Source organism: Sarcophilus harrisii, chromosome 3 (assembly GCF_902635505.1).
Source record: "Sarcophilus harrisii chromosome 3, mSarHar1.11, whole genome shotgun sequence".
In the NCBI taxonomy this organism is placed as follows: domain Eukaryota; kingdom Metazoa; phylum Chordata; class Mammalia; order Dasyuromorphia; family Dasyuridae; genus Sarcophilus; species Sarcophilus harrisii.
This window is the reverse complement of record NC_045428.1, coordinates 497859364-497877298: the sequence shown is the minus strand read 5'-3', so window position 1 is coordinate 497877298 and position 17935 is coordinate 497859364. Positions and strand designations below refer to the sequence as shown.

The window sequence follows — 17935 nt, the reverse complement described above, 5'->3', positions numbered from 1 at the left end:
ACTTTTGATTGACAGAACCCATGCCAGGGTAATTTTTTTTTACAACATTATCCCTTGCACTCACTTCTGTTCCGATTTTTCCCTCCTACCCTCCACCCCCTCCCCTAGATGGAAAGCAGTCCTATATATGCTGAATATGTCGTAGTATATCCTAGATACAATATATGTGTGCAGAACCAAACAGTTTTCTTGTTGCACAGGAAGAATTGGATTCAGAAGGTAAAAATAACCCAGGAAGAAAAACAAAAATGCAAACAATTTACATTCATTTCCCAGTGTTCTTTCTTTGGGTGTAGCTGCTTCTGTCCATCATTGATCAATTGAAACTGAATTAGGTCTCTTTGTCAAAGAAATCCACTTCCATCAGATTACATTCTCATACAGTATCATTGTTGAAGTATATAATGATCTCCTGGTTCTGCTCATTTCACTTAGCATCAGTTCATGTAAGTCTCTCCAAGCCTCTCTGTATTCATCCTGCTGGTCATTTCTTACAGAACAATAATATTCCATAACATTCATTACTACAATTTACCCAACCATTCTCCATTTGATGGACATCCAAACTGACTCCTTTTTAACAGACCAGCACAAGGGGATAACTCCAGGTTGGCTAATTTATCCAACCATAATGGATGAGATACAATCGAAGTCTCAAACACAGACTCACCTGACTGGAAACTCACCAGGCTGATGGGCAAACTCTCCTGATTAACCTCCAGCATCTGGTCTGAGTCTTGGGCCTCTACTAGAATGTGAGCTTGTGAAAACACATTTTACAAATGAGGAAACTGAGACCCAGAGAGGTTATACCCACTTTTTACTCTGCATCAGGTCATAAAGCTCTCCCCATATTACTCTGAAATTATTCAGTGCATCACTTCCTACAGTACCATAATATTCCACTGCATAAGTGGCCATTATCTTGGTTGTAGTTTTTGGATGCTACAAAAGTTGCTGCCATAAATACTTCTGTATATGTGAGTCCTTTTCTTTTTTCTTTGATCTCATTAATAGAGTAATTAGTGTTATGGCTGGACCAAAGGCTATGTCAGGGTTAGTGACTTTGGAGATGATTAGCTCCAAATTGATTTCCAGAATGGCTGGAGTAATTAATTCACAGCTTCACCAGTGGTGCATCATTGTCTGTATTCCTGCAGTCAGGGGAAGTATTTTGTGCCGATTTTATAACTCCTTTGGCAAAGAGTTTAGGACTCTCTGCAAAGACCAAGTTCTAATGAGTGTTTTTGTGTAAAATTGAATTTGTTGAATTGTTGAAACTCATTTTAACACACACAACATAACAGCAACGGTGGGTGGCAAAAGCTTCCTGCCTTCAGGGAGCCCCCAGTGTGAGGGGGATGAAGGGGTGGGGTGTGATGTCAGCTTACGTCAGGTGGCCCTTGATCTGGGAAGAGAGACATCATCAATAGGACTGGTCTCCAAGGCTGCCCCGATAGAACTCAGATAAGGCCTGGGAAGGGAAAGTGATTTACTAGTAATTCTGGTGTCTAGTCCCCGGACTCGGGGCCTCAGGGCTACTGAGACTGGAGACCCAGCCTGGTATTCTGTGAAGGCCAGTGGGGAGAGCTTAGGCCAGGCCAGAGGTCCCCCCAGTGTGGTCAGTCATGGGGCCTCTCGGAGATTCCTGTTTTACCTCAGAGATTTCCTGTTTATTCTTGCTTGGCTTGTCTGGATGCTAAATTCAGGGGTTTCAGTTGAGGGAGTACAATGCTGTCCATTTCTCTATACCCCTCTCTGCCTCTGCTTTTGTCTTTAATTCTTTTTCTCTGTCTCACTGTTTCTGTTAGTTTTTTTCTCTGTTTCTGTCTCTGTCTCACATTTCTCTCTACCTTTCCTTCCTCATTAAAGGATATACATACACATATATGCATATGTATATACGTAATATATGTGTGTATCTAGCTATGTATCTATCTGCCTGTCTGTCTCTCTTGTCTGTTCATCTGTCCATCCATCTAATCTATCTATCATCTATCTTTCTATCTGCCTGTCTGTCTCTCTTGTCAGTTCATCTGTCCATCCATCTAATCTATCTATCATCTATCTGTCTATCTGCCTGTGTGTCTCATCTGTCCATCCATCTAATCTATCTATATTCTTTGGGTTAGTTTTGTTTTTAAGAAAGATACTGAGTCCAGAATAAAGGAGCAATCACGATCCACTGAAGTGGTCAGATAACCTTTAGAATATTGTGTCCAGCTCTTTGGCCACATTTTAGGAGGAACATGGCTGTGCTGCATTTGTCTGGTGGCGAAGGGCACAGATGGGATGAAGAGGGCACAGATGGGGTCCTGTGTCGCAGGATTTGGCATGAAAGCAGTGAGGGTTGTTCAGTCTGGAGAAGAAAAGATTTAGGATCAGCATAAAATTCTGTCTTCAAAGATTTGGAGAGCTGTCAAATAGAAAAGGGGTACAAGAATTAAGCGGACAGACAGGAGCAATGGGCTGCTTTGGGAGAGAACATATTACTTCTCCTACTTATAGAGGGATTTCCTTCTCCATTCTACCTTTAAGACATTGACAAGTCACTTTATATCAGTTAGGGAAACTCTAAATAACCACTGGGGTCCTTGGGGTGAGCATCAGTGTTGTGTGAGTTTGGGCAAGTTCTGACAGGTTTCTGGGCCTCAGTTTCCTAACCTGTAAAATAATGTGGCTGAACTAGATTAGTTATATAGACCCTCCAAGCTCTGACATTCTGTTCCAAAGTTCCTCTGAGCTCCAACATTGTATGTTGTAAGTCCCCTCTCAGTGTGTATATCAAGTTCTCTCCAATGAGTGATATTCTGTGCTCCATCTACATTGTTTCACCCTTCTATAAGTGATGTGGCCAATTATAAATCACGTATGTCATTGAGGAATCGGGTCACAGCTCCCTTCCCCTTTTCCTCTCTGTTTCTTCTCTACGTTCTCTTCCCTCAGCCATCAGAAGCAGCCCCAGTAGTTTGAGAATGACTAGGACTGATCTCATCTTTCAGCCACCACTTTCTGCCTTGCTGGTCAATGAGCCTCTATCTTTCTCAGGTTGTACAGCCCTCTGTGGTCAGGCTAATTGTTGCTACCCCCCCCCACCCGGGCATTGAAAACCCAAAAGAGAAAAGATGAATGAAACAGGAGCCACAAGTAGCGAGCTGAAAGACCTCAGCTGTCATCGGCCACCTGCACGGGAGCAAGTGTGAAATCCAATCTCCTTGGAAAGAGATGGACTTCCACCGACTTGGGAGTCGGACCGTAGAGTGTTTGGGCTAAAAGGGCCCCTGAACAAAGAGTGCCAGGGATGGACAGGACCCCGGAAAGTGGAACATGGATCACAGAACTCTGAGCACAAAGGGCCCGTGGCAGTCTTTGGATCCCACCCCTTCCTTTTACAGGGGAGGAAATGCAGTCCCAGGGAGGAAAAGGAAATTGTGTAAAGTCACACAGCAAGGGAGACCCGGGATCTCATGAGTCAGCTGAATCTCATTCAATTCAACAAACATAAATTAAGCCACAGTTGTGTGAAGGGTGCCGGGCTGAGGGCCGAAGGACAGAGGAAGTTTAGCTCAGACTCTGCCTTCGTGTGGGTGTTTACAAGGTACTCGGCCAAGTGCCCACTTCCCGTAAAGCTCGGCAGGGTACAGGGAGGCCGGGTCAGGGGTGTTTGGTTTTATTTCGTCCTTCCCTAACCGTGGCCCTGAGTGACCGTTACAGAGTCTGGCCTCCCACCCTCCGCTGGCCTGGACAGTAACAGGAGAGGTGATCATGGTGACAGCAAGAGCTCCCCTGTCTATGGTGTCCGGTGCTGACAGAGAACAGTCCTGTTGGGGAGGAGGCACAGCTGTGGCTCTGACCAACCAAGGCTTGCCTGGGATCACACAGCAGGCCGCTACGGGGAACAGTGGGCAGTGTGGGGCAGGATCACATTCAGAGTCAGAGGGCCCGGGGTCACGGAGTGGCTCAGCTACTCACCTCCTTAAGGAAATCCCCCTTCTGGGGCCTCCCCATCTGAAAAAAGAGTGGGTGGGTGAGACGGCCTCCAAGGTCAATCACACCTTAGCTCGATTCTGCCTGGCCGGTGAATCCCTGACCAGCTTGTCCATCTACAAATCAAAGCACCTCCTCGGAAACCTCAGAGTGTGAGTAAATGCTATTGTTACTATTGCTGCTGTTGTTGTTATCCCCATTAGGATTATGGTTCACAGAACGTGGGATCCTACTTGGTGCCTTTTCATAGTCAGTGTCTTCTTCCATTTCCACGACAAGGCAAGCCCGGCAGGGGGAAGGCGGTTGGCCGAGGAATCAGGATGCTCGGGCACTTCCCCCCGGGATGACGGGTGCGCACCTTTTAGCAATGCGACCCTGAGCAAGCGGCCCTGAGCAGCCTCCCTCCTGCTCTGGTCTCCCTCCCCTGCCTCTGATGTCCAATGCTAGGTCACAGGCTCGAAGACTTCTACGATACAGAACTGGATCTACGTCTTAGGGCACAGAATGAGAAAGGTGGGAGGGACCCAGAGGCAGAGGATATCGGGGCTAGGAGGGACCTGGAGCTTAGAATGTTAGACTTGGAAAAGGAAAAAAGAATAGAACTGTGGAGTGTGAAACAAGGATGAGAAGCAGGCACAGGGAAGTGGAGAGAAGACTTGGCTGTGGTCAGTGCTAGTCTTGAAGTAGGAAAGGCTTGGATTCAAATTCTACTTCAAACTGCCTAGTAGCAAACCACTTTTCTGCTATATGCCTCAGTTTCCTCATCTGTAAAATGGGGGGGGCATTGGCCTTTATAGCTTAGTCTAAGGTCCATTCCAGAAGTGTCTGTAACACTACAATCCTGTCTTCTAGGGCTACTGTGGACATTACAGAGAAAAGGGCTTTATAAACCACAAGGTAAGTTAGAGACCAGTGTGAGTTATGGTTATCCCCATTTTGCAGACAGAGAACCTGAAGCTGAGGGAAGGGGAGTGACTCCAGGCCACTGGCGTCTCTATTCTGGTTCTCTGGAGAGCGGGCTGGCCCAGAATTTTAACAAGAACCCAGGGGCCCAAGGCCTTCCTCCCTTGTCCCTCATCCTCCCTAGGCCTTTAGCTTCTGCCCGGACAGTGGGGGAATGGAGGGAATTTGAGGGAGGAGGCTTCCCTTCTTCTCCCTTGGCCAAGGGACAAGTGTTAGTTCGGACGCTTTGCCCCCAGGAGGAAAAGGAACCAAACATGCCTGCTTCCTCTGGGGGAGAGAGGCAAGGCCAGGGAGCCTGCTCCGCGGGGCCCAGAGCTGGGCTTCCACTCACTGAGTTCAGCGCCTGGCTCCCCCAGCCTGACCCTTACCCTCCTGGCACAGAGGCTGGCGGGCTCCCCCTTGGTGAAGGTGCAGGCGGCCCTCGGAGTCAGAGCCAGAGGTGGGAGCCAAGTCTGGCCTTGGCTAGGCCAGGCCCCTGTAGCCTCCTGGAGAAAGCCCTGGGAGATGGAGCCCGGGCCCAGCCAGCCTGGTGTTGACAGCTGACAGAGGGTAACACTGTGAGGATTTCAGAGGGCCGGACTGGGAAGGCCTGGGGGCAGCCTTTCCTAACTGGATAGTGGGCAGATCCCCGGGCTTGGACTCAGACACCCCTAAGCTGGGTGAGCCCGGGAGAGACACCCAACCTTGATTTGCCTCAGTTTCCTAATCTGTTCAATGAGGATAATAACAGCACCTGCCTCCCAATGGTGAGCGTCCAAGGAGAGAACAATTGTAAAGCACTCAGCGCAGTGCCGGCACATAGTAGGTGCTACATCAATAATTATTTCTAGGCAGCTGGGCAATAGTGAGAGAACCTTAGACACGCAATTAGAAAGACCTGAAGTTGAAATCTGCCTCAGACACTAGTTGTGCCTTTCTCTAGCCTCAATTTCCTCATCTATACAATGGAAATAATAACTTTTCTATCACAAGGATGTTGTGAGAATAAAACTGAGATTACATGTACCTTTTTATGTGCTTATTGTTATTAATGTTATAGTGGCAGTGATGGTTGTTCTAGTTGAAGAAACTGATCCACAGAGTTCAATAGTCAATAAACATTTATTAAGCACCTACTATGTGCCAAGTACTGTGCAAGGCTGGGCAGGGGTGGAGGGAGGGATAGTGGTGCAGACAAAAAGAAGAAAAAGAAAACAATTCCTGCCCCCAGACAACACATGAAAGAAAACTGGAAGGAGGGAGTAGGTGTGGACTCTAAACGGAAGCTTTGGAGGGAGTTCTTTGCTTGACCCTCCCATCCAAAGGTATTGCGCATACTGAAAAAGCATGGGTACCAAAGCTGATGTGACCTCAGAGGATGACGAATTTAGGGGCAAAGAGGTCTCTTGGAACCTTGATGATCCCAGAATACAAGTTATAGGAGTGCAGTTGGTGAGAAATGGGGTAAAGTAACTTGTCCAATATCACACAGTGTCTGAGGCAGGATTTGAATCCAGGTCCTTGGGTTTGGGAGGCAGGGATCCCTCTCAATGTATCACATTCACTTCTGGGTGTGTTGGATCCTCAGGGGCGGACCTGGAAATAAGGAGAGCAGGAATGGGGTGGGGAGGGGGAGAAGGAGGAGGGAGGATGGGAGAGAGTTTCAGAGAAGTAGGTTCTGAGGAAGAATACCTTCTGGTCATGGGTCAGGGGCAGGGACATCTCCTGTTGTCTCTTGGGAGTTGATTGTTATATTTTCTGAGAATTTATACTTCAGAAATTGCAAACTACAGATCAGGGCTTGATTTATTGATCGGTCTAGACTTGAGAAAGGGATGCAGAAGATATTAATAACAACATAGATTAAACTTAAAAGTCTGTGATACGTTTCTGGAAAAACGTTTGCTAAGCATTTACAAGCACCCCTGGGCAGGGATGTCCAGAAGTCTCCAGGCCACCTGGAGATGCTGTGGTTTCTTTATCATTGCAGAGGCTGAGTGAATGTTCGGCTTGTGTCGGAGGATTCCCATTCAGGGAACATTTGTCAGGAGGTGCTCTCCTGCCAGCCTGAAATTCTGTGATTCTGAGATTTATTTTATTATTCTTGCAGAGTTCTGTTTTAATATTATAAAACTGTGTGTAATAGTTACACATATCTGTCTGATATCCTCTTAGACTAATCTCTATAAATGAGCAAATCATATCTTGTCTAAACCGTGACAGCTGTATCACAGGGCTCTGCATACAGTAGGCAGACAATAATTGTCTGTTGGATATATAAATGAATGTTGTCCCCAAACTCCAAAGTGGGAGGACAGTCGTTCTATGGGGAGTGTGGGACTCTCTTCTTTCTCTAACTATGCTGCTGCTCCCCTATCTCATCTTGTTCCCCAACTGGTGCTGGGTTCAAGTTTAAACTAATAACAACAACAATAACAATAATAGTGATGCTAGTGGCTAATGTTTACATAGCCTTACTATATGCCGGATCCGTGCTAAGCACTTTATAAATGTTATCTCCTTTGATCCTCACAACCCTGGGAGGACTGGAAGGTAGATGTGGTTTATCCCCATTTTACAGATGAAAAGATTGAGGATGAATGATGTTACAGCCAGGGTCACGCAGCTAGGAGGTGTTTACAGCCCTGTTTCTCTGTGCACTCTGGTGCTCTCTGCCTTTCCCCTGACACACAAGAACCTTTCATTTCCAAGAGAAGCAAAGCTTTTCATACGTGTCCCCCACCGCTTTCCTCCACATCTCCCAGACACCAGCCAGACTCGTCCTCCTTGCTTCCCAAAGGCACCAGCCTCGGCGTTAGGAAGCTCAGACACTGGCCCTGGAACAAGGGAAGTGACTTACCTTCGATGCCTTCGTTTCCTTATTTGCAAAACGAGAAGGTGAGACTTGATGACTTTTAAGGTGTTCTTTGTTTCTAAATCTATGACCTGTGATCTAATCTGGGATCCTTGCTAAGATCTTACCCTAACTAAAAGCAAACTAGTGCAATCTGTTCTTTGGACAGCATTGCTCCACTACCATGCTGAAGTCCCTTCAGAAACCGAGGCATTTTCAGCCTGCAGCACTTAGCAGGTAAATGGGTAAATTATGTAATGAATTTGTCCGTCTGTGTCATTAGACCCCTTGCATGTGCTCTCTGGAATTTCTTACTCCCTCTTCTCAATCTAATAATAGTAATGACAGCTAGCCCAGCCTTTGGGAAGCTTTTTAAAGTCTGCAAAGCTCTTTACATATATTGTCTCATTTGATCCTTAAAGCGATTCTGCAAAGTAGGTGCTGCCATTATCTCATTTTACAGATGAGGAAACAGATGATGAGAAACATAAGTTACTCACTTAGGGTCACCTAGTTAATAAGCATCTGAGGCAGGATCCAAATTCAGGTCTCCACTATCTACTATCCCAGGGCTTCTTAAGCTTTTCCCACTCACGGCTCCTTTTCTCCTGAGAAACTTTTATGCAACCCTGGGTACGTGGGTATATAAAATAGGAATACAAACCAAACATTTCTGATAACATAATTTCACAACCCCTGCATTCAGTTAAGTGTCCCCATATGGGATCACAACCCACAATTTAAGAAGAATTGCACTATTCCATCCGGCTGCCTCTAAGCTATCCATAGCCATTTCTCAAGTTTGGAAGAGATAGAGAGGTAGCAGGTCATATGAAAAGGGCTTGGGGTTCCTGTGGAGTCAGTAATGACAGCTGAAATTTTGTATAAAGTTCTCAGATTTGCAGAGCATTTTCCATTACACCATATTGTTTTTTAATGAGATAGACGGGTAAAGCTTTGAACTGGATCCAGGAAAACCTGAGTTTAATTTAACCTCAAACACTTCCTAGCTGCAGGACAATGGGCAAGTCATTTAATCTCAGCCTGTCTCAGTCTCCTCATCTGTAAAATGGGAATAATAATACCACCTACCTTTTGTTGTAAGAATCAAATGAGATATCTATAAAGCACTTAGCAAACCTTAAAGAGCAATATGGTGATGAGGATGATCCTGATAACTGATGATGATAGTTATCAGCATCATCCTCATCACCATATTGCTCTGATGATGATAATGATGATGATGATGATGATGATGATGATGGTGATAATAATGATGATGGCAATGGTGGTAGTGATGATGATAGAGTTGTGATGATGATTGTGATGATAGTGGTGGTGTTGGTGATGATAATTATAATGATGATGATGATGATAATTATGATGATGGTAATGATAATAATTATGAAGATGGTGATGATAATTATGTTGGCGATGAGGATAGTGATAATTATGGTGATAATTAGGATGATGGTGATTTTAATTAGGATGGTAATGATAATGATAATTAAGATGATATAGGTGTTTGTGGTGATGATGATGATGATGTGACAACCAAAAGAGAGTTCAATATCAGAGTAGTTTGCTTAATAGAATGTGTAAAAGAAGGGAAAAGAAATTCTTGTTGGGGCCCCTCTGCTCCAGTCAGACCACATTTGAGCTGCCTCACAATGGATTTAGATTGTCTCTGGAGGTGACCGACCTCACAGTATCTTTGAGGCTTTATGATATGAGAACAAGACTCAAATATGACTCTAAATTATAAGCTTTTTGAGAGCAGGGACCATCTTTTTTTTTTTTTTTTTTTTTCCGTGTCCCCAGTTCTTAGCACAGTGCCTGCCACAAAGTCAGGGTCTGATAAATACTTATTGCTTGGTTGATTAGAAAAGAGCAGAATATGTTAAGTGATGGGGAACAGAGTTGCATTGTATAGTAAGAAGATATATCTATGAGAGGAAATCCTGGAGTCAAAGGGCGGAGAGTGCCAGAGGGCATTTGAAGGAAGATCAACAGAGGAAGGAATATGTATATATATGTGTGTGTGTATATTAGGAGAAGCACTGATTGACAGACCATAGAATATCAGAGAAGAGGATGATCAGTATTATAAAGAGATTTGAGACCAGAGACTCTGGGGACTGGTTAAAAGAACTGGGAATGTTTGCCTTGGGAAGAAAAGGCTTGATAGGACATGATGGATACCATTTGCAGGACTTCAGGGCACAGAACTAGAAGGAGGAGGTGGAAGTTGCAAAGAGGCAGATGCAGGCTCAGTTTAAGGAAAAACTTCCTATGAATGACCTTCATTTACAGATGACTCACTCCACAATGTGCTATTGGCTATGCTGGGCCCAGAACCGGGTCTCTGATCCCGGAGAAGAGTTCTTTCTGCCTTGCCACATTTCATGTTTCAGTGAGGAGAAATCTAGCCTGGTCCAGAAAACCGCTCTCACCAATAACCTGTCAAGAGACGCTGAAGGATGATGAAGGGTGAGATGGATGTGAAAAGGAGAGACACCCCTTCCCTTGACCTCAAGCAGCCCTGCCTCCTTCAAACCCAAATATCCACACAGGCCCCAAGGTGTCAGAAATAGCAAACAGCTGCTAGGACCAGGGGCTCCCGGGACTCAGAAGGAACAGGGGAAGCTGGCCAAGGGGAACTTGGAGAGAGGGCTCTTAGTAACACTCTTTCCTCCATCCCTTTCCAAAGAAAGTATTCGTCACAAATCATCCCATAAACGCTTTCCAGGCCCTCAGGAAAGTGTGTGCAGCCCTCACTGGGGCTGTTAGGAGTCTCCTCAGGAGTAAATTGAGACCAGGCAGCTACTGCCAATGCCGGAGCAACTTTCCCCACTCCCACTAGCTGCCCTCTTCTCCTCTGTCTCTTTCTCCTACCTCTCCTCCTTCTTTTCTTTCTCCTCCCTTCCCTATTTTCACTCTCCTTCTTCCTTCTCTCTTTCTCCTTCTCCTTCTCCCCTTTCTTTTCTTCTTTCTCTTTCTCTTCTCTTTCCTTCTACTTTTCTTTCTGTCATAGCCCATCCACGCTCTTTCCCCGTGCAATACCTACCTATAAATGAGGAGGGACACTGATCTCCTCACTGCCATCCTCAGCTGTCCTCCTGGGATTATCGATTAGTGTCATTTCTCTAGACTTCACTGTTTGTATTTTCCTCATAAAGATCTCACAAAATAGGTATTTTAAGTATTATTACTGATGGAGAAATGAAGCTTCAAGGATGGCAGTAGTCAACACACTAGGGCCAGGGGTCCTCAAACTACGGCCCGCGGGCTAGATGTGGCATCTGAGGACGATTATCCCCCTCACCCAAGGCTATGAAGTTTCTTTATTTAAAGGCCCACAAAACAAAGATTTTGTTTTTACTATAGTCTAGCCCTCCAACAGTCTGAGGGACAGTGAACTGTCCCCCTATTTAAAAAGTTTGAGGACCCCTGCCACTAGGCTGTCTCTCAGTGCTTAGAACATGGGATATCAGAACTGGAAGAGCCCTTGGAACAGAGAATGTCAGAGCTGGGAGGACCCTCAGAACAGAGAATGTCAGAACTGGGAGGGACCTCAGAACACAGGGTGTCAGAGCTAGGAGGGACCTTAGAACGCAGAATATTAGAGTTGTAAGGATCCTTAACAAATAAATGTTAGAGCTGGGAAGGATCTTAGAACACAGAATGTCAGGCAGAAAAAACCTTAAAACTTGGAATGCTGAAGCTGGAAGGAAGCTTACAGACTGTCAAGTCCAAGTCTCTTCCATGTTCTCTTCTCCCCAAAAACATTAGAATAATGAATCTTGTAATACAGTCTAGAAGAAAACATGTACAATTAGAAGAGGATGTCTGGATATTATGTTTAGGGTTCTGCCTTTGAATTACTTGTAATTTTAGACCAACCTTTACAAGCCTTGGAATGTCCCCATTAATACCCATTCGGAGAAAAAGGCTGTTATAGGGGCTACTCACAGACAAACAGGGACAAATTTTACCTTCTCATTGGTTTGGTCACTTGAACCACTTGGCCAAAAGGTGGATTTGGGGGAAATAACAGATATTAATGAGCTGACTCTTAAGAGGGAAATTGGTGACTATAGTGAATTTCCCAAGTCTCACTCCTCCCAAATTGTGTCCCTTGTATTTTTATTTGTTTGTTTGTTTCCTCGGGATGGACTAAAGGATCTGGTTCTAATTAATTATTAATTAATCTAATTAACCATTTTTTGTGCCCAGAATGAGTTATTCAGTCAACAGATGTTTATTAAGTGCCATTATGTGTTAGGGACTGTGCTAAGCAGAGAATGCAAAACAAAAACAAAACCAAAACAACAACAACAACAACAACAAAACACCTAAAAGACAGTCCCTGCCCCCAAGGAGTTCATAATCTAAGGAAGGAGATGACAAAAAACAGATTCATACAAACAAACAGTATAAAGGACAAAAAGGAATAATTAGCAGGAGGAAGGACTAAGAAGGGATGTCAGGACCACACTCTTCCACACTAGTCAGAACCAGAGGGTTGCAGATGAAGCCATGTTTTAGGAAGGACATTGGTGTACTAAAGTGTAACCTGAGGGTCACAAAGGGGCCAAAGATTGAGCCATACAAAGACCCATCCTAGTGATGGAGCTGGGAGAAGAGAAGCCACTCTGGTGGTCCTCAAGCATTTGAAGGACTGAGGGCAGACATAGTTTGTCGGCTTTAAAAGGCAGAACTAAGAGCAATGTAGAGGCAGCTGTGTGATCTTGGGTAAGTCACTTCCCTTTTTGTGAACATTGATTGGTAGTAGTAGTGATAGGAAGAAGAGAAAGAAGAAGAGGAGAAGTGGGGGTAGAAGCAGTGATGATAGTGGTGGTGGTAGTACTAGTAGTGGTAGTAGTACTGGTAGTGGTGGTGGTGGTAGTAGTAGTAGTGGTAGTGATAGTAGTAATAGTAGTAGTAGTAGTAGTGGCAATAGTAGTAGTAGTGGTAGTAGTAGCAGTGATAGTACTAGTAATAGTGGTGGTGATGGTGGTGGTAGTAGTAGTAGTAGTAATGGTAGTAGTACTACTAGTAGTAGTGGCAATAGTAGTAGTGGTGGTAGTAGTACTAGTAGTGGTAGTGATAGTAGTAATAGTAGTAGTAGTAGTAGTGGCAATAGTAGTAGTAGTGGTAGTAGTAGTAATAATAGTAGTAGTAGTAGTGGTGGTGGTGGCGGTAGTAGTAGTAGTAGCAGTAGTAGTAGCACTACTACTACTAGTAGTAGCAGTAGTAGCAGTGGTGGTAGTGGTACTTGTAGTAGTAATATTAGTAGTAGGCAGATGGCAGTGAAGAGAGCCTGCACCTGGAATTTGGAAGACTTGAGTTCAAATCCAACCTCAGACACTTATTAGCTATGTGACCCTAAGCAAATCACTTCATCTCTGTCTCAGTTTCCTTAACTGTAAAATGGGAATTACAATAGCATTTACCTCAATAGGGTTGGTGTGAGGATCAAATGAGATACTATTTCTAAAATTACTTAGCATAATTCTTGGTACTATAGTAGTAGGTGCATATTCCCTTTCTCTCCAACAATTCCAGCATCTCCCATGGCTGTAGTACCTCTATTTTAAAAAGGGCTTCCATTCTCCAATTGATAAATGGTTAAAGGATATGAACAGACAATTTTCAGATGAAGAAATGGAAACTATTTCTAGCCATATGAAAAGATGCTCCAAATCACTATTAATCAGAGAAATGCAAATTAAGACAACTCTGAGATACCACTACACACCTGTCAGACTGGCTAGAATGACAGGGAAAGATAATGCACAATGTTGGAGGGGATGTGGGAAAACTGGGGCATTGATGCATTGTTGGTGAAATTGTGAATATATCCAACCATTCTGGAGAACAGTTTGGCATTGTGCCCAAAGGGCTGTAAAACTGTGCATACCTGGGGCAGTGGTACAGTGGTGGTACAGTGGATAGAGCACCAGTTCTGTAGTTAGGAGGACATGAGTTCAAATCTGGTCTCAGACATTTAATTCTTCCTGGCTGTGTGCCCTGGGCAAGTCACTTAACCCCAATGGCTGCAGCAAAAACAAAACAAACAAAAAACTGCATACCCTTTGATCTGGCAGTGTTTCTACTGGGCTTATATCCCTAAGAGATCTTAAAGAAGGGAAAGGGACCTGTATGTGCACGAATGTTTGTGGCAGCCCTCTTTGTAGTGGCCAGAAACTGGAAACTGAGTGGATGCCCATCAATTGGAGAATGGCTGAATAAATTGTGGTATATGAATGTTATGGAATATTATTGTTCGGTAAAAAACGACCAACAGGATGATTTCAGAAAGGCCTGGAGAGACTGACAAGAACTGGTGGTGAGTGAAATGAGCAGGGCCAAGAGATCATTATATACTTCAACAACAAATACCACATGATGATCAATTCTCATGGACCTGGCTCTCTTCAACCATGAGATGATTCAGGCCAGTTCCAATTTCTCAGTGACGAAGACAGGCATCTGCACCCAAAGAGAGGCCTGTGGGAACTGGGTGTGGACCACAACATAGCATTCTCACTCTCTGTTGTTATTTGCTTGCATTTTGTTTTCTTTCTCATTTTTTTCCCTATTTGATCTGATTTTTCTTGTGCAGCAAGATAATTGTGGAAAGATGTTTAGAGGAATTACACATATTTAACATATATTGTTATATATTACTTGCCAGCTAGGGGAGAGAGGGGAAGTCAGGGGAAAAATTTGGAACACAAGGTTTTGCATGGGTGACTGTTGAAAAACATCTCTGCATGTATTTTGAAAATAAAAAACTAATATTTTTTAAAAATAAACAAAAGGAATTTCCTGGAGACGACCCAATGGTAGAGGCATTGTGGTATATTTGGAAAAGTGTGGAGTTTGGAGACAGCTCCTGTTTGCTATCTGTATGGCCATAGGCAAGTCGTTCTCTCTCTGGGCCTTGGTTTCTCCATTTATAAAATGAGGGAGTGGGAAAGTTGAACTCTAAGGTCCTCCCCCCCTCCAAACCTGTGACCCTCTGGGGTAAATATTAGAAGTATCCTTATTCCATAGATTAAAATTGTGGAACACTAGAAAGGGAAATGTCAGAGCTCAGCTAGATGAGAAACAGTCCATAGAATCGGTGACTTGTTTTGGATCACGGAGCTAATAAATGCTAGAAAAGAAACCCAAACCCTGTCTTTGGATTTTAATTAGTCAGTCAATCAGCATATTAAGCATTTATTATGCACCCGGCACTGTGCTGAGGGCTAGGGGTTAAAAAAAAAAGGCAAAAAACAGCCTCTGACTTCATGGGGCTCACAGTTTATCTGGGAATATGAGAACAATTTATTTCCTAAATGCAGAGTTAGCAGTGCTTAGATTAAGGAGGCCTGGGAAGGTCTTAATGCAGAAAGTAGGAGTCAGCAGAGACTTGCAGAGAGCCAGGAAGCCAGGAGGCAGAGATGAGTGGGGAGAGCCTATCAGACAAGAGGGACAGTGGGGGGACCCAGCAGGGCCAGGGAATCCCCCAGCCTGCAGAAGGGAGGAAGGCACAAGACAAGTGCAGAGGCCGAGGGGGTGCGGCTGTACCTCTGAATGCCCAGCAGGGTTCTAGGTGCGAGAGCTGCTGGACTTTGCCCACTGGGGAGGGGACCGGACTGGGAAGGCAGGGCCGTTGCAGCAGTCCAGAGGGGAGGTGCCCCGGCCGCTGCTGGCAGTACCAGGAGGAGAAAAGGGGTGCGTTTGGGAGATGCTGCCCAGGCACATTTTGCCCCAGTGCCGGGCTGTGGGGGAGACGCAGGGAGGGGAGGGGGTGCTGCCCTTGGCAGGCGAGGAGCTCCCTGCTTCCTGTCTCCCGAAGGGCACGGCAGGTTTGATGGAGGGCTGGAGGCCGAAGAGGCTTCCTCAGCTCCTGGCTCTGCTCCAGGGCCAGCTTCCAGCATAAGCAGTGATGCGGGGTGACAGCAGGATGGATGGTCTTCCAGCTCGACGTATTACCCCAACGCCAGAGTCGTAAATCCCACCGCAAATGCCTGAGATTACAGATTTAGAGTAGGGTTAAAAGAGATTGAACAACCCTCCAACCCGAGACCCCATTCTTCCCTGCCCCGTTCTGGGTTTCTAAGCTCGGTCGGCACTTCCAGAGCACACCCCTCTCTCCCTGGAGAGGATGGATGCACATCCCCTTATTATTAAATGCGGGGCTTGGAATGTGGGCTCTGGTGCTTAACATTTATCCCCTTCCCCCTTCACTCTCTCCCTGGCCCTCCGCTCAGCCCCCTGAAATTCCCATCTATCCCAGGAAGTCCCCTGAGAGGCCCAAGTGAGAAAGGGCTGCTCCCCAGCCTGGACACCATGGGGGTGCTGGGGGAAGGTGGGGGGGGGAATGCCGGGAGGGGGTGAGAGAGTGATAGGGACCTTCCCCTTCCATGAGGAGTCAGGCAGAAGAGAAGGCTGGCCCAAGAGCCCAGTTGGCTGGACCCAAAGCCTGGGAGACAGGAAACCTGCCTGGAGGTATCAGAGTGGGGCAGCTGCCTCAAAACCCACAGCACCAGAGCTGAAAGGAGCTTTAGGACACCCAGCTAGCAGGGGCTGAAGTGTACAGTCCCCCCTCTATTGTTCGTTCACACACTCCCCCAGTGATTCTGAACTTGTGCATCCTCTTTTTCCTTTTAAATAAGTCCCAGACAGCAAACTCTTGTGCCATGGGGCAAGTGGAGACCAGAGGAGCAAAGGAAATCTAGCTCTCGCACCCAGAGCAGCACAGTGCAGACAGGACTGAATTCAGGGCAAGAGGAGCTGGATTTTAGGCCCAGTTTTGCTCCTTATTGTATAACCTGGGCAGATCACGTAATGTTCCCGGGCCTCAGTTTACCCATCTGTGAAGTGAGGAGGTTGGACTAGATGGCTTGTAAGGTTTCTCCAGCAGGAGCAGGGGAGCAGGAGTGTCCGGTTAGGATGGTTATTGTTGGACAGACATCTTATTTCTCGAGGAGGACCAGGAGATCAGGGAGGGAGGCCATGGTGTGTAGGTGAGTTAGATTAAGGGAGGGAGGCTGGGCAAGGTCCCCTGCCTCGCTTTCCCCTCCAGAGCCCTCTGGGTCCGGGGGCCAGATAGAGATCAGGATGCCTGAAGATGGGCCTGGGTGCAGTGCGAGACCTGGCCCTTTTTAAGCTGAGGTCTTCAACAGGTCTCAGTTTGACTGAGGCTGCCCCCATTCAGTCAGTAATTAAAGCTAGGCAGCAATTAAGGCAAATAATCTCCTCTTTCATCTAGTCCAAAAGAATCTAAATAATAAATAAAATGAATCTGGGAGGGGAAGGCCCGCAGGGTTTCTGGCCAAGCAGAAATAGCTGCTCTTTACATTTAATCTGAGTCGATCTGGACCCAAACAGTGGGCAAATGGGCTGGGGCTGGGACCCGTTGGTGGCCAATGAGAGTCAGAGTGGTCTTGGTTTTAGGCCTGGTCCTTAAGAGAGAAATCTAGCCAGGAACCCCAAGATATCTTGGGAGGGTTCTCCAAGAAGAAGGGTAAATAAGCAGAAACTGTCCCCTGGCCCTCTCTGAAATCAGGCAGAGCCTCCCTGGCAAAGGATGTTGCAGGGCAGACAGAGCCCAGAGCTCTGGGGAAGGGATCCTGGAGCTCCCATCGCTGTCCCCCATGGGGGAGGCCCAGGGACACGTGAGGCTGCCGGAGGGGGGAGCCCTGCGAGGGGAGAGAGAGGAGCCAGGCTGCCCCCTCCCCTCCAAGCCCGGCCCCAGCTGAAGGAGGAAGTGCCAATTCAGCCAATGACTTTCCTGGTGAAGCCATTTCTGCCTGGCACAACCCTAGGCCATCCCTGACGGCCGCCCTAACTGGGGCTCTGCCAGGCCCAGGAAAGGCCAGGAGATCCCGGGCCTCTAATGGAAGCTCAGTGGTCAAGGACATGTTTGGGAAGTGGGCTGCCTCCTTGGGAATGGTCCTAGGCAGTGCTGGCCCTGTGCCGGGCTGCAGCACAGGCTGGGCCTGGGACATCTCCAGCTCTCTGCATCCCCACGCTGTCCTGTAGGGCACAGCCTGAGGCCGGGAGCCCAGGCCCAATTACTAGCTATGTGACTGGACAATTCAACTCAACAAACACACCTGCTGCACATTTATTAAGCGCCTACTGTGTTTTAGA

General features: G+C 46.3%; 1 protein-coding gene across 1 annotated transcript; it reads left to right on the top strand.

Moving 5' to 3' along the window:
• Positions 1-2249: 2249 nt before the first annotated feature.
• On the top strand, positions 2250-5862 carry LOC111719862. Its single transcript, XM_031961412.1, has 3 exons — positions 2250-2343; positions 4095-4139; positions 4840-5862. The coding sequence occupies exons 1-3, from the start codon at positions 2250-2252 to the stop codon at positions 5484-5486; spliced, it is 786 nt and encodes a 261-aa protein (XP_031817272.1). The 3' UTR covers positions 5487-5862.
• The last annotated feature ends 12073 nt before the right edge of the window (positions 5863-17935 follow it).